Source organism: Arachis duranensis, chromosome 2, assembly GCF_000817695.3.
Source record: "Arachis duranensis cultivar V14167 chromosome 2, aradu.V14167.gnm2.J7QH, whole genome shotgun sequence".
Lineage (NCBI taxonomy): Eukaryota > Viridiplantae > Streptophyta > Magnoliopsida > Fabales > Fabaceae > Arachis > Arachis duranensis.
The window spans coordinates 90,199,837-90,215,018 of NC_029773.3; the positions used below are offsets into that span (position 1 = coordinate 90,199,837).

The window sequence follows — 15,182 nt, forward strand, 5'->3', positions numbered from 1 at the left end:
TGGCTCCTGACAAAGAAAGTGAATTCGATCGAAAATAGCAATTGTGGGTGGATTTGGCGCCTTAATTTGCCAGAGAAGATAAAGATGATGATGTGGTTGAGTCTACAAAATGCGCTTCCGACAAATGCCTTCCGGTTCAAGCGTCATTTAACTGATTCGGACAGATGTTCGAGATGCAATGAAGATCTGGAAACAATGGAGCATTGTCTTAGGGATTGTGAGAAATCAAGATGCATTTGGCAAATGTTGGATCCTTTGCTTATTGATTCATTTGAAGGTACTCCCTTGGAATTTTGGATTCGAAAGGTCATGCCGGGCAATGAGGCAATTGTAGGGGCGGGTCTTTGGTGGGTGTGAAGGCATCGTTGCAATGATATTTTCAATAATGGAGATCAGTGGTCAAACTATAAGGTTGTTGCTATGGCTCGGATTACTGCTAATGATTTAAGAAAGTCTACCAGTACCAAGTGTATAACTTTCAAGGATCGAAGGAGGTGGAAACCTCCAACAGGTGACACTTTTAAAGTTAATTGTGATGCGAGTCTGTTTTCTGATTGGAACCTAGCAGGAATTGGTTGTGTTATTAGAGATTCTAATGGGCGTTGGATTTCGGGTTGTTCTAGTAGCTATCCTCCAGTGCCTATCGTCAGATGTGAGATTTTTGCTGTTTGGAGGGGTTTGATTTTAGCTTGGGATTATGGCTTGAGAGATATTGTGTGCGAAACAGATTCTCTTGACATTTTGCACATTTTAAAAAATCCGGCAAATGGGCTAAATTGTGATGTGGTTGATATTCTTCAGAAGATACAGGAGCTCCTATCAAGACCTTGGGTTGTGGATTTTGAATGGATTACCCGTGATGCTAACGCTGTGGCAGATTGGCTGGCGAGATATGCGGTCAAGACCAATCCAACTCATGTTATTTGGTCGGAACATTGTAATGAGCTTCAGCATCTTATGCTTGTTGATTTAGGATAATCATCTTTTTTTTTTTCTTTGTTTCTTTTTGTTTAGTCACCAAAAAAAACCTATTGCACTATGCTATTACACACGAAAAATGGAAGAGAAATGCTATAACACGACTAACCTATAAGGGACATAACAGAATTACCTAACACCGCCTAATCCTTGCTTATTAGTAACATACAAAAGTAGCAGCTACCAAAACCTTTGCCCTGTGCACTTCATGTTTGTAATATAGTAACATTCTCAATACATCTTCATTTGTTCACACAAAACAAATAAAAATAAAAATAAAAAGAGGAGGACTGATTTTATGAAGTTATCTCAGGATTTGCAGAAAAAAATATGCAGATGACAGTTTTAATGATATTGTGAATGAAAGCTGTAATAGAGAAGACGAACATTACGATGTATCTTGGTTCAATCCCAAAGTGTGATCTACATCCAATCTCAACCACAACAAATGGTAGAATTTTTCACTATAAACAAATTCAAGTTACAAATACCAATTCAAGCCAAATACAAATACAAATTTCTCACATCCAAGCTCTCTAGCTTTTTTTTCATAACAGAAATTGATTCTCACTTTCTAAGCTCTCTATTTCTGATGAATAGAATAACTCATATCAGCTATCTTAAAATAAAATGAAATGATGAAGACACGAAAACACTTGAGAAAAAAAAAATGATTGCACAATATCAATCAATTATAAAACTAAGGTTTTCCCTTCCCCTTTTTCTGCCTATTTTGACAGGCTGCTCCAACTGTATCCTTATCATTGATAGTGTTTCTTTTGCATTTTGATTGGTTTATTTGTCCTTGCAAATTCTGTTCTACATCATCCATTTCTTCTTTTGATTTTATACAAGGATGATGTCTTCCATGCATTCTGCTTTCTCATTGATACAGAGACCGCGCCTTGTGAAATCATTCTTGCCCAGGTTCCTTTGCTCTCCAAATTGTGCTTACTCCAACTTGCTTCAGTATTTTTCTTGTTGCACCAAAACAAACATTAGAAACCAGACCATAAATGTTTACCATCACAAAGTTAGTTTCTCAATTCAACGGAAACTAAAACCAAGATAATAAATGGCATACCGAAACCAATGAGGGCCATGAGCAAGCAAGCAAGAGCAACACCAAGAAAGGTAATGAAAGGCCTTAGATTTGGGTGTGAGACAAGGCATGGTGCAAAAGTAACTGAAAGAAATAAGAATAAAAGAAGAAAAACCATTAACGACAAAGGCAAAGAATGGAAGGTACAGATTTCATCATTCTCAAGGGATGATCTTTGAATTTATAAAATTATAACATTCTAAACATTGCATTTGCACTTAGAATTAGAATAAAGCAAGTCTATGCTGTATGTAGTTTATATATAACATTATGGCCAAAATCCCTAATCTCTCACTCTGACATAAAAAAAAAAAAGAAAAAGAAAAAAAATTATGGCCATTTGTTTAAGCTTATAAGTCATGCCACTTGCTCAATACTTCTCACACATACTTATGGCCTAAACAACTACTTATGATAAAATAACAGTAACAACCATATAACACTACTTAAAACTAAAAACTTACTCTGACATGGCTCAGAATTCATTTCTTCCATTATATTGGAACCACCATATCAGCCATTCAGCCTTACTTGCTCCAAATAAACCATGTTTTACCATGCTATCATAAAAATAAAAACAAAAACACCCAACAACAACAATAATCTAAGAGTTTTGTGGAAAATTGGTAAAGGACACAAAAAATTTAATCCCTGTGCTTATTTGTTTATGATCTCATTAAAATAGGCCACACCATGCACATGTGATGGTTGTACATATTTCAATGTAGCAAAAGCAAGATCCTTATTCACAACGGTTAAAAAGGTGTATGAGAAGGTATATTGTACAAGAAATGTTATGAGTCAAAAGAGTGATGCAGTGTCGGATTATACCTCTAAAAGTGGTCCAGCTTTCTACTATATATGCATAGCTCCTTGTCCATGTACTCAACCAGCAAAGAATTACTACATCCAAAACTTGAAAGATCTTCTGCATTAAGAAAATTGAAACAAATAACTCAATTATTCTACAAATCTTTCTTTAAGCATGCTCATTGAGTAGAGTGGTGATTAACAGTGTCAAAAGAGAAGATTCGGTTTTGTATTTACAAGATCTTTCTTAAAGCATGCTTAGTCCATTGATATTTTTTTGCCTTGTAGAACCAACATGATGAAAGAGCTTTACCTTCATGTGCTGCATTGCAGTACCATAATAGAACCCAATGAATGTGTTGAGGCTTGTCATTGTGAAAATCGTCTCACTTTTTTTTTCACCAAATGACATAATCTGCAATAACATCAGATGAAATTTGTTTTAAGTAATGAAACTTGATGAAAACAAGCTGAAGAAACAAAGTTGTGTCAAAAACCAAGATACTTAATTCATGCAACTTGTCAGTGCAGCGTTCTTATATTGTGGCTTGACCAAGTGGTAAATAAGATAAAGAATGATGATTCCTAAGGTTAAGAATGAAATATAGATGATAAAAGTTGATTCTGTACCTGTTTTAAGATGTTGAGTCATCATGAAATCCGTCTCCCATCAACACAAATGTGGTTGAGGTGGGAAATAGTAGGCCAAATGCAGAGGTCCTTCCTCTTTATGCTTTCACCCAACAATGGACATTCACTGATGAAGAGAAACCTTAAAGAGGCAGGAAGCCTTTCCCCTGCTATGTTCTCCATCTTAGGGCAGCCTTCAATTGATAATCCTTCGAGGGACTGCGACTGTGGCACCACCTCAAGAGATCTCAAATTTTCACATCGTTTGATTGTGATAGATGTCAGATTTGGGAAAGCTTCCAACACCATGGATGTAAGTGAAACACAACTGTTTTCTATTGTTAATTTAACTAGTGACTCATGATGATGCTGTTGTTGCATTGGGAACTCCATATTCTTGCAATTCATGATCCCCAACTCTTTCAATGAAGGAGGCAAAGAATTCCCTGGAAATGATATGGCTGATGAGCAGTTTGAGATCCATAACCCTGTGATAGAGGTTGGTTGGGTTCGGGTCATGGCCCCAAAAACAGACTCCACAAGCTGGTTTCCTTCAATTGATAGTTGTTGCAGTGAAAGTGGTAGGTCCTGCATTCTTGCTTCCTGTTTGCCATATATTCTTAGTTCCCTTATGATGGAAGCTCTTGGCAGATAACAACCAAGCTGCTCACAGTCTTCAATGTATAGTGATTTCAAAGACGGAAGGAAAGCAGGCAAATCACCTCTTAACTTAGGACACTCCCATATGCTAAGTTGCTTAAGTTGAGGAAATGGTGCATCATCACATTCAAATGACTCCCATTCCTCCCACCAACGCATATGAGAAATAAACAGAGCTTTAAGGGATCTAAAGGGTGTCTGATGATGATGATGATGATGACTTCTGTCACTCTTATAAAACTCAGCACCAATGATCTTCACCATATCAAATCCATCAAGCCTCAATTCCATTAGAGAGGGTAACTGTCCAAGAGAAGGAACCATCCAACAAGTCTTGCATCCCCTCAGCTCCAAGAAAGTCATGTTGTTGTAGAAAGAGTGCGCTACCCAATCCGGAAGCATCGTACCCCTGAACCCCTCGATCTTTAGCTTTTTTAGGCCTTTGTGAGGCCTTAATTTGTCAAGTACATCCTTTTCAACTTGGGAATCATCAATATCACTATCTTCACCTGATGACCACTTCAAAGATAAATCATTGAGATGTATCTTCTCATCCATCCTTGCATTCGAGGCTGCAACACTACTGATTACATTCTCTAATTTCTGGACATAAAATGTCCCATGAAGATTTGCTAGCTCTCCCAATTCTCCAATCCCATTCTCTTCATGCTTCCCCACAACATAGTCACTTAAAAACTGCAAATCTTTTAACTTGTTCATCCCCTTTGGCATATCTTCCAAATCAGTGCCATGAATATCAAGATGGCGCAAATTTACAAGATCTTGCATGTTGGTGGGAAGTTTTTTAAGGTTACTGCAATCTCTCAACTTCAACGTTTGTAAATTGTACAAATTACTCAATGATTCAGGCAACATCATGACTGGTTGGCCAGAGAGATCCAAATAACGCAAATGGATCAATTCACCAATTGAATCATGTAACAAGTCTTCCTCATAACAAAAGAATTTAAATGACAAAACTCGCAAGCACTTTAATTGTTCTAGTAAGTGACTAGAATCAACTCTTTCATCTGGGAATGTTTCATATGCAATCAAACTGGTTTTCAACAATGTCCTTGCATGTTTTAAACTACTACATGCTTCCCATATCTTTGGGATTGAATCCTCGTCGATCAGATCATATGACAAATGACGAGTTTTGGCATCATGTTTGGCCGCATTCTTGAGTCCGAAGGCTCCAGAAAAGAACTTTCCACCATAGAATGTTGCTAAATCATGCATGAGATCATGCATCACAAATGAATTTTCATTAGAGTTAGCATGTTGAAAAAAGGATCTCAAAACCAAATCATCAAAATATCCATAACCAACTTCTTCTAAAGTGCTTCCACTTTTTGGTAGCTGCAAAAGACCCTCTGCCATCCACAATAGCATCAAATTATGTCTATCAAATTCAAAGTCCTTCGGATACAAAGAACAATAAACAAAACAACGTTTTAAATGTGAAGGAAGGTGGTAATAACTAATCCTCAATGCTGGAAGAACCCCGCATTTCTCCTCAGAAAATTCCCAAATTTCACTATTTAAAACATCATTCCAAACATTTTCACTATCTTCCCCTCGCAATAACCCTCCAAGGGTTTGAGCTGCCAAAGGTAATCCTTTACATTTTTCTACAATTTTTCTACCAATTTCTACTAAATCTGAACAGTCTCGGGACTCAGCAGGGTCCCATGCACGATTTGCAAACACTAACCAGCACTCTTCTTCATCCAACAGACTCAAATTGTGAGCTTCATTATGTTTAGTTTTCACCATAGAAGCAACTGTATCAAGACGGCTTGTCACAAGAATCTTCCCTCCTTCACTTCCACATTCAAAAGGAATTAGAAAACTTTCCCAACCCTCACAATTACTGCTCCATACATCATCCAGAACAACCAAGAAGTTCTTCCCCACTAGCGCATTCTTCAAATGATTTTGAACCGTATCTAAATCATTTGAGTTACAAGGACTACAAGTTTTCTCTATCACGGCCTTTGTCACCATAAGAACATCAAATTCCTCCCCAACACAAACCCAAGCCTTGACATGAAATTTTTGCTGCACTTTTTCATTATTATAAACCAATTTAGCCAAGGTAGTTTTTCCTATCCCACCCATGCCCACGATGGGAATCACAGACAGTTCACCATTGTTACTATCATCTAACAACAATTTCACTATGGTATCCCTCTCTTTGTCCCTGCCAACAAATATATCAGATTTTTTAACCAAAGAGGTTGATGGAATCCTCCCGGACATGTTCTTGGCTGCAATCTTTTCTAGACGAAGGATATCTTTGTGTTTTGCAATATCTTCTAGTCTAGCAATGATTTCTTCAATCCTAGTAACCATCTCCCTATCTTGGAAATTGAGAAAGCGAGACAGGAAGTTACCTGGTGGATCCTTCTGGGTGGCAGCTTTGGTGGCGACTTCATCCAGCAAGTCATCAGCATCATAGACAGCATCTTGGAGATTTTCAAGCCACCTCTTGACAGCAGGGTCAGTGATCTGTTTCTTCTCAGCATCATTCAGCACAGCTTCAACCACATTCAGAATGTTCTCCAGCCTTTGAAGCAGCTTCTGGTCAACCTTCTTTCCTCGCATCATGTTGATGATCTCAGGATCAGACAGCCTGTCAAAAAGAACACTGAGGAAAGAAGAGAGAAAAGCTCCTCCAACAAGTTCAGCAGCCATGCTCACAAGAGCAAGAAAGTAAGAAAGGTAAGGAAAGGGAAGCGATTTCTGTTTGCACTCCAAACTCAGAATTCTCTCACAAAGACAGAGAGTATGGAAGTGGTAGAAGTTAAGTGAAGTATTATTGTAATGTGTTGCAGGCTGAGATTATTATAATTAACCAATAATAATTTATGTTGCCTTCATATGCTTTTTTGGCCTTTGGTCTTCATGACAAAGTTCATGTGAAGCTTCTTGTTGTCTTTCTCCAAAGTCTGTGAGATGCTTTCGGTGCCTTTGGTCTTCAACTTTTTACATTTTTTAAATGTCCTTTACAAAGGATCATTAGGTGGAAAATGTTTAACAATATCCACTTGTACATTTATTTACCAATCCACCTACCATTAGCGCTTCTCTATACCATAAAAAATTGTTCACCTCTCTTTTTATTAGCAGATAAAATATAGTGTGAATCCACTAGTATTTTGTCACATACTACAATGCATGCATCTGCTACCTTTTTTAAAAAAAAAACTTCAACACAAAACTGATTATATATTATATATTACTGTTAACTCAGTTAACCATTTTATCTTTGCTAAACAGCAGCATAAGAAAAGAAAAAAGACAAAAAAAGAACATAGCCTTGGAAGCCAAATAACACTGCACCACCACTAAAAGTGGGGCATCTGGTTCAATGATTTTGATTAATTTTGGTCTCCAACATTTTCATATTTATCAAGTTATTACAGGCACATTCAATGTTATCTTACCCTTTAGCAGAGAGTTTAATATGTTTTATTAAATGGTTTGGTTTATGAATTTTCAACTTTGGATTTAGAACACTGGTGAAGGAACAAAAGAACCTTGTATATGTAAGATTCCATTTCTAATTATGTGTCATATTTATAAGATAAAGAACATAAATATAACGATAAAAATTTACGCGACCAATAACAACTTTAAATATTATTCTTCTGCTTTTATCATTATATTTTTTTGGTGACAGCTTTAATCAGTATTTGACAACAACATTTGTGATACAATGTAGAAATGAAAAATTATTATACTAAAGGTTTCTACTTCTCCAATACATTCCCACATTAAGCTCTAATGCTAAAAAATTAAATAACCTACTCATCAAAGAAGTGTCAAATAGAAATATGAGAAGGATCCTTTACAAGCTTCATAGCTCCAACTATAGAAGTGCTTCTTCTACCTCTCAAGAACCAATTAAACCATTTTGCAGAGAGTTTTGGATATCTCTTCAGTTCCGGATCATTTCTATCGACGTAATATAGGCCATAACTTACTTTGTAACCATCCAATAACTCAAATAAATCTAAAAAGGACCATGCAAAATACCCCCTTATATTTGATCCATTTCTGCAAGTTAAAAAAAAGTTGATGAAATGGAAAATTAGGAAACACAAGAAGTGTATACATGGGTTTTATTAATAGATTCCATTTTNNNNAAAATAGCTTTTACTTATGTTCAAAAAGAATATTTTTTAAAATTTCCATAAATCAGTTCTGAAAAAAAAAGAAAATAATCAAAATATCAACTCTAGTATTTCTTCAAAAGCACGAAGATGAAAGAATCTAGATGCACTTTCCATACCTCAAGGCATCAAGTGTGGCACCAATATATCCATGCAAGTATTTGACCCTTGACTCATCTTGTAATGATGCATTGCTTGGTGTTCTTTGACCTATCCACATGATAATGCAAAGTTGCAAACCAAATCTTTATCGGTAACTATACAGTATTATAAAATGCATGCATTTCAACCTAAACTTAGCATATCATGCATTAAAATTTTTAAGTCGAGTTAAATCTTAAATTTTCTTGATGTTTGGCAACTTATGATTGTCGTATCCCCCAACCCGGCAGGTCAAGGACTAATCCGTCGCGGTACTGAGCTCCATTTAAGGGTTTGCCGCTGGCCAATGGGTTGCTGCATGCACAAGGCGGGATTCGAATCCCCGACACTTGCTTAAGCGGACTAGTGAGCTAACCACTAGACCAACCCAACTTGGTTTTATTGGACTAATTACCCAATTAGTTTTGATCATTTTGTTTAAATTATGCAGGCCAAAACTCAATGTAGCAACAGCCCAATTTGGAACAAGCTAATCTGTTTTTGTGGGCAACACTTTCAAACAAAGCCCAAATGAAAATAACAAAGAAATCAAATGGACCGAGAGAAAAGTGAAGAAATCCAAGCCCAAGGCATTTCTCTCATGCTGATCCCTCCAAGTTGCTACCTACAAAGCCAACGTCCATTTTCTCATTTCGGTCAGAACTCAGAGAAGAGAGAGAGAAAGAGAGCTTCGTCCTAAGTCATTCACCAAAGAAGAAAGAAAGAGAAAGGCTAAGCAAAAAAGGTTGAGGTCTAATCACCCACATCAAACCATATCAAGCTAAGTCAGAAGCTAAAGGTGATTCATTTACTTCTGCATGCATTTTACTCTCTTCTCTTCTTCCCCGACTCTCTGCCAATCCAATTTGGAAAACATGGAAAAGGTGACCTCTGATAAACACTGTTGTGAATCAAAGGTTAAGATTGTTTCTTGGAAACAAAATAGTAGCTCAAGAGTTTAGATCTGGGTTTACTATTGAAAATATTTTTTTTTCTTTACTATTCTTAGGCATTCAATCAAGAAAAAGGGATTTGTTTCATTTTCCCATTTTGGGGATTAATAGAAGAATGTGAAAGGGTAAGTTGGTGAAGTACATAGCTCGATGAGTTGACCTGAAATAAAACATCTCAACAACATGCAATAAGATACAAAAGAAAGTTGTTTTATGCTTCTGAAGGCAAGGAGAGAGAACCAAGGTTTGAGGTTTTTGTTCTGTGAAGTTTTCTCTAAAGAAGTTCATCAACGTGGACGATGCTCTCTAGTAAAAGAAGCATTCCCCCAGAATGAAGAACTAAATCAGAAGAAAGTGAATCTGGTTCTACCTATAGCAACTAAGGTTGTTAAAGCATCAATCTCTTTTATGTTTTATAAATTGTAATTTAATTTTCAATGTATATCTTTTTTGTAATTTCTTGAGTGGTAAAAGGTTGAAAGAGAGAGCATATGAAAAAGCCAAAGAGTGATAAAAGGCTGAGTGATACACTTGAATGAAAAATCTAGAGTGATTTCAGATTTCTTTAGGATGTTTCCATTGTCTTGTATCCAGTTTATGTGAAGTACCCCTTTTTTAGTTGGATTAGCACTAAGAGTGAAGAGTTAGGTATTAGCATAGTCAAGTCAAGTTAGATTAGAACTTGAAAGGGAAAGAATTGTGCCAATTATGTGAAATTGGTGTATGTAATACTTTAACTATAATGAAAATTTCACCACTGTTGTGATAGAAATTGGATGTAGGTTGCATTGCACAAGGCAACTGAACCAGGATACATGATGGTGTCAGCTTCTCTCTTCTCTTCTCTGTTCTGTTTTCTGATATTCATGAGACAAAAATAAATTGTCTCATAAATTTTCCACTGCTAACTTCAAACATATTCAGATTGAAAGTTTATAATTAAAGGGTTATTTCATAAAAAAAAAAAGGACATAGATTCAACCCTCTTTCTCTAAGCCTTCTACAACTTTCGTATACCACTAAAGTATCTTGATCTATATCATATACCAAGCAGTTAAATTTAGTGCAATTAGTGATTCATTTTGTTAGTTCACCAAACCCATCTTCAACAAATCCTCCAAGGATTCAATAATTCAGTCATAATTTTCATAGAACTTAAGATGCTCACTTATCAGGATGATGAGACAACACATATTTTTTTATTGGAGTAGGTATGTGAATAATATTCTATGTGCATCTAATGGTCATCTATGATTTCTTATTCAAAAATACAGAACTATCAGAAATGCCAAAGTGAAAGGGATTTACCATTTTCATATATGAATATAGGAAGATTGCCATAACGGAGCTTGAATTTATTCAATTCTTCATGTAAACCCCATGGTGCGACAGGGTACTGATTCAGTCAAAGCATTCAAAGCCACGTTAGTTGTACAGTAAAGTGATGTAACTGGTAAAAAAAATGAAAAAGGAAAGAAAAGAATCACCTCTTCATTTGAAAATGGATTCAGTCCAGCTGCCAAAACCAAGAAAGTACTCATTATTCATAAATGAACGGTACACATAGTTGTGGACATGAATGAAAACTATCAAATAATGTTAAGAGAATTGAAAGTTCAACTAGTTGGAAATTTCATTACAGATTAGTTTTGCAGCTATATCTGCTGTGTAATCTCTCAGATTGTTCTTGAGTGCTTCACTATTATCTGTGATATTAGCATTGCTGTAGTGAATTAAACCTATGAAATCACATGAACCCTTAACCAGTTCGGATTCGCGATTTGTGAAGGATGGAATTCTTGCACCAGCAGTTTCTCTCATGGAAATGGGATAGTCTCCATGCAAAAATGGCTCCATAATCCTGCAATAGAGCAGGGAAGTAAGAGTACAATATCTTAACTTATATAATAACCAGCACAGAAACTTGACATAAAAGTTCCTTGAGAATATTTTCCCCAAAAGGAAGCTCTCAAAAGTGTTAATAACTTGAGATCAAATAAAAATAGTATCATGTTCAATGGAATAAAGCAAACTTTAGGCCTAGTGGTCGATAAGCTATATTTTGTAAGTCTCTCAGAACAAATACTGAGATAGTGAGTAGACAAAATAGTTATGTCTCCATCTCCATTGTCCCCAGTTTCCGGATGGACAAGAAAAAGATAGCTTTTGCAAAGTATCTTGCGTTACACAAGGTCCGGAAAAGGGTCATACTTAAAGAGTGTAATGTAGGCTGTTATAACCTAATACAAGCATTAGTAACTGATTCTACAGCTTGAATTTGTGACCTTTAGCTCACACAGAGACAACTCATCTCCAAGACTCTCCTTTTTCGGATGGACAAAAATTAGTCAATTTTTTTTTTCTGCATAAATTATTTATTTTTGTATCTATATCCTTCAAACAAATTGTATTTTATGTTTCTGTATTTCTGCCCAAAAACACTACTGAGAATAAAAAGGTTAAACATGAATTGTAACTTCATTGATACACTCATATTATGTATATATGTTAACTTGTCTTAAGAAGAAAAACTATGAAAACAAAAGCAAAAGAGAAGTGAATTGAACTAGTGTGGTGTTTGTATCTAACCAACCAACAGTAAAATCTCGATATCTTTCAGTTGCTGTTCTGTCTTTTTCTGTATTTGTATGAGGGAAAAGCCCAAATATGTAGATAGTGATGCCAACAAATCCATGTTGTTTGTCCTGCAAATTCAAACATGTATCTCTGGAATCACATTCTTTTGCAACCAGGTCAACAATTTTCAGCAAGGAGACTAAATCCAATATAAATAGATTGAGGGTCAGAATAATCTTTTCTTGTATATGAGTTGAAGTTCTTGGCATTTAACCACATACAGAAATTAGTAAGGAATAGCACATAAATAATATAATAAAGATTATATATGTTATTTTGGAGGCCTTATAGTTTCACTTGATTTTCACTTGGTTTCCTTAGTTTGAAAGTTTGTATTTAAGTTCCTATATTGTATTGGATTATAAATGCTTGTTTTCTTCTGAAAGTTAATGTACAATATAAGGACTTGCTACAAACTTTACAACTAGAAGAACCTAACTGAAAAATGTTAGTATAGTAACTAGACTTAGTTAGAACTGTCTAAATTATAATGATTTGATCGAATTTAAAATATATATATATATATATATATATGAACTTTATTACAAACTTTTAAGCTATAGTAACAAATTAAAAATTAAGTGAAATTATAGAGACTTCCAAACTAATTTTAGAAAAAAAAAATACAATGTAAGATTTGAAGTAAAATATACACTCTTTTTCTGTGGAAAAATTAAAGGTCTGGTATTATAGTATTATACCTTATATTTTGTCCTATACAATCTTACAGCTGAAGAATGTGCTAACAAAATGTGATGAACTACCAAGTAAGGCTCAGTTGTTGAGTTTCCCCTGATGCTTTTGTTAACACAAAATGGAGGAGAACAATGCTGGGGTGGTACGATTGCTTGATCATAACCACCTAGAGCAATCATATTTGGCTCATTCACAGTGATCCAATACAATACTCTATCACCGAACTCTCTAAAACACACCTCTGCATAATTTGTGAAGTCGCTTCTGCATTCACACACACCAAGTGATTTATCCATTAGTTTTTTTTTTTTTATGCATAGTGTTTGCTAAATCACATATGAATGTGAAAGGCCTGTTATCATATGAAGAAGCTAAGCAAGATGATAATAACAATAAGGAAAATAAAGTGAACTAGAGGATTTACATCCTTTTGCATAAAGTAATTAATTCAGTATAAGTTTCATGAACTAATGCTAACAACATTACAGTGCAAGAGATCAAGAAATACATCATTTGAGGACTAATCCATCCTCCATATTCATCTTCAAGTGCCTGTGGAAAATCAAAGTTGTTTAGTGTCACATGTGGTTGGATTCCTGCTCAAGGCACAAAATGGATAAATCAGTTTAAGAATCAGAACTGATTGCGACTTTGTTCTGTTCTGGAAGTAATTTTCAAAGTATAGTTCCACAAATTAAGAAATTCATATGAAACCATTGCTGATCAGTTCATTGATAAGATTGTTGTAGAACTCTAATGCCTTGGGATTGATAGGTCCTCTACCATCTGAGAACAAAGAAAATCACAACTTTCAAATGCATTCAGAAAAGCCTTTAATGAAGAAAGAAATAAAAATGTACACAAGTTTGAGTATTATATACTTGGAATCAATCTTGACCAAGAAATGGAGAATCTATAGGCTTCAAGGCCTGTTTCCACCATCAGCTTCACATCTTCCTGCATTATATATTCCCAAAGAAACAATTAAAATGTTAAAACCTTTTTCAGGACTTTCAACAAACAGGTGAACTACAAGGTATGCATTATTGGGCAAAGGAATATAAATTGAAGCTAGGGCCATGTCTATTCACCTTATATTTATGGTATCCATCACAGGCTACATCTCCATTTTCTTCATGCATATCACCTGTGAATTACAATTTGAGAGGAATGCATGTGTGCATAATTAAACAATAGATATAACTAAACCATTTTTTGGTACTAAGAACCTAAAATGTAAAAATCATAAGGACTAATGATTAAACTGTTTTTATATGATAAAATTACTAAAAAGGGTATAAAATGATATTCGCACTTATATAATATTTGATAACTAGAATCAATTTGACCAAAGCTCAACTAGCTTGTATTATGCAAAGAGAAAGGTTAGGTGAATCCATAAAAGTATGTTAATATTTTTATGCTAATATGTTTTGCTTCTGCATGCTTTTGAACCTGTGCTTTTCTATACCCTTAATAATATTGAAAAAAGTTTAATTTCTTTAACTTTTCAAACAAAACTCTAGAAAACTGAAAATAAACCTATGGAAATACATTGAAACTAGAAAGTATTACTTTTTTTAATTTAACACAAAAAAAAAATTAAGAAAACAAACTCATGAAAAAGACAAAATGGAATAGGAATACCAACCATCATGGGCAAAGGTATCCCAAACACTAGGTGTTCTTCCATCTTCATTAACAGCTCCTTCCCACTATATACATATATATTCTTATAAAAACAATCATATATTACATTATTTATGTATATATGAAGAAATTAAAGATGAACCTGATATGCAGTTGTCCCAGAACCAAAGACAAAATCAAGTGGGAAGTCATTTATGCTGTATTCATCAACACTAAGAACTACTCTCAGTGGCAAATTCAGAAGTAAGAGAATGAGATTCAAAGCAAGGTTGAAGGATGCTTTGGATTTGGATTCCATCAACTATGCTTGTGTTTGTCTGCTATGTTAGAACCTGTTATACTATTTCTTCATAAAAGCACTCAAATGTGGTTTCAGTAACAAGATAAGTTCATCAGTCACCAAATATATTTGTGTGGACTAAATGTGTCTAAATATAAATAATTTGTATTTAAATATATTGATTTATGAATTACACTAAAATAATCAAGTGATGATGACACTTATTATGCAAAAGGATGTAGCAGTTTAGGATCAAATGCTGGCCGGCATCCTTGCTATATTATATATCCACTGGAATGAGAACCGGGCAGTAAATTAAGTAAATTAATGATAGTATATAATAAATATTAAAAATTGTTATTTTTGTAAATTAAATTAAATATATTTAAATTAAAGTTAAATTTAAAAAGTATTTTGTTTAAAATAATTTGTAGTACAAAAGATTTGAATGTTGAATTTTAGAA

The 15,182-nt window shown here is 34.7% G+C and overlaps 2 protein-coding genes across 6 annotated transcripts; both read right to left on the minus strand.

Moving 5' to 3' along the window:
• Positions 1-1,416: 1,416 nt before the first annotated feature.
• Positions 1,417-7,725, minus strand: LOC107475940 (putative disease resistance RPP13-like protein 1). Of its 4 annotated transcripts, none has more exons than XM_052257252.1 (6): positions 3,521-7,725; positions 3,204-3,305; positions 2,912-3,008; positions 2,545-2,640; positions 2,063-2,164; positions 1,417-1,955 (listed from the first exon to the last, which is right to left on the minus strand). In XM_052257252.1, exon 1 carries the CDS (start codon positions 6,878-6,880, stop codon positions 3,542-3,544), a length of 3,339 nt encoding a protein of 1,112 aa, XP_052113212.1. In that variant the 5' UTR covers positions 6,881-7,725; the 3' UTR covers positions 1,417-1,955; positions 2,063-2,164; positions 2,545-2,640; positions 2,912-3,008; positions 3,204-3,305; positions 3,521-3,541. The 4 variants fall into 4 exon arrangements, with proteins under 4 accessions (XP_052113212.1, XP_052113213.1, XP_020991701.1 ...); XM_052257253.1 differs by lacking the exon at positions 2,545-2,640 and having other exon boundaries at positions 3,521-6,386; positions 6,580-6,664; XM_021136042.2 differs by lacking the exon at positions 2,545-2,640 and having other exon boundaries at positions 2,912-3,005.
• A 95-nt stretch (positions 7,726-7,820) lies between these two features.
• LOC107475948 (hydroxyisourate hydrolase) lies at positions 7,821-14,847 on the minus strand. 2 transcript variants are annotated; one of them, XM_016095650.3, is made up of 13 exons: positions 14,581-14,847; positions 14,440-14,503; positions 13,880-13,935; positions 13,670-13,745; positions 13,503-13,574; positions 13,297-13,384; positions 12,794-13,052; positions 12,045-12,160; positions 11,096-11,316; positions 10,943-10,971; positions 10,764-10,851; positions 8,481-8,571; positions 7,821-8,245 (listed from the first exon to the last, which is right to left on the minus strand). In XM_016095650.3, exons 1-13 carry the CDS (start codon positions 14,734-14,736, stop codon positions 8,011-8,013), a joined length of 1,551 nt encoding a protein of 516 aa, XP_015951136.1. In that variant the 5' UTR covers positions 14,737-14,847; the 3' UTR covers positions 7,821-8,010. The 2 variants fall into 2 exon arrangements, with proteins under 2 accessions (XP_015951136.1, XP_020991703.1); XM_021136044.2 differs by lacking the exon at positions 14,440-14,503 and having other exon boundaries at positions 14,581-14,730.
• Between the last annotated feature and the right edge of the window lie 335 nt (positions 14,848-15,182).

Excerpts from the sequence above, each read along its gene's own strand:
- LOC107475940 (XM_021136042.2), bottom strand. The coding sequence starts at position 6,880 with ATGGCTGCTGAACTTGTTGGAGGAGCTTTTCTCTCTTCTTTCCTCAGT.
- LOC107475948 (XM_016095650.3), bottom strand. The coding sequence starts at position 14,736 with ATGGAATCCAAATCCAAAGCATCCTTCAACCTTGCTTTGAATCTCATT. Across the intron at positions 10,972-11,095 it reads TATAGCTGCAAAACTAATCT|CTGGACTGAATCCATTTTCA; the intron begins GTAATGAAATTT and ends TGGTTTTGGCAG. Across the intron at positions 8,572-10,763 it reads TATATTCATATATGAAAATG|GTCAAAGAACACCAAGCAAT; the intron begins GTAAATCCCTTT and ends TCATGTGGATAG.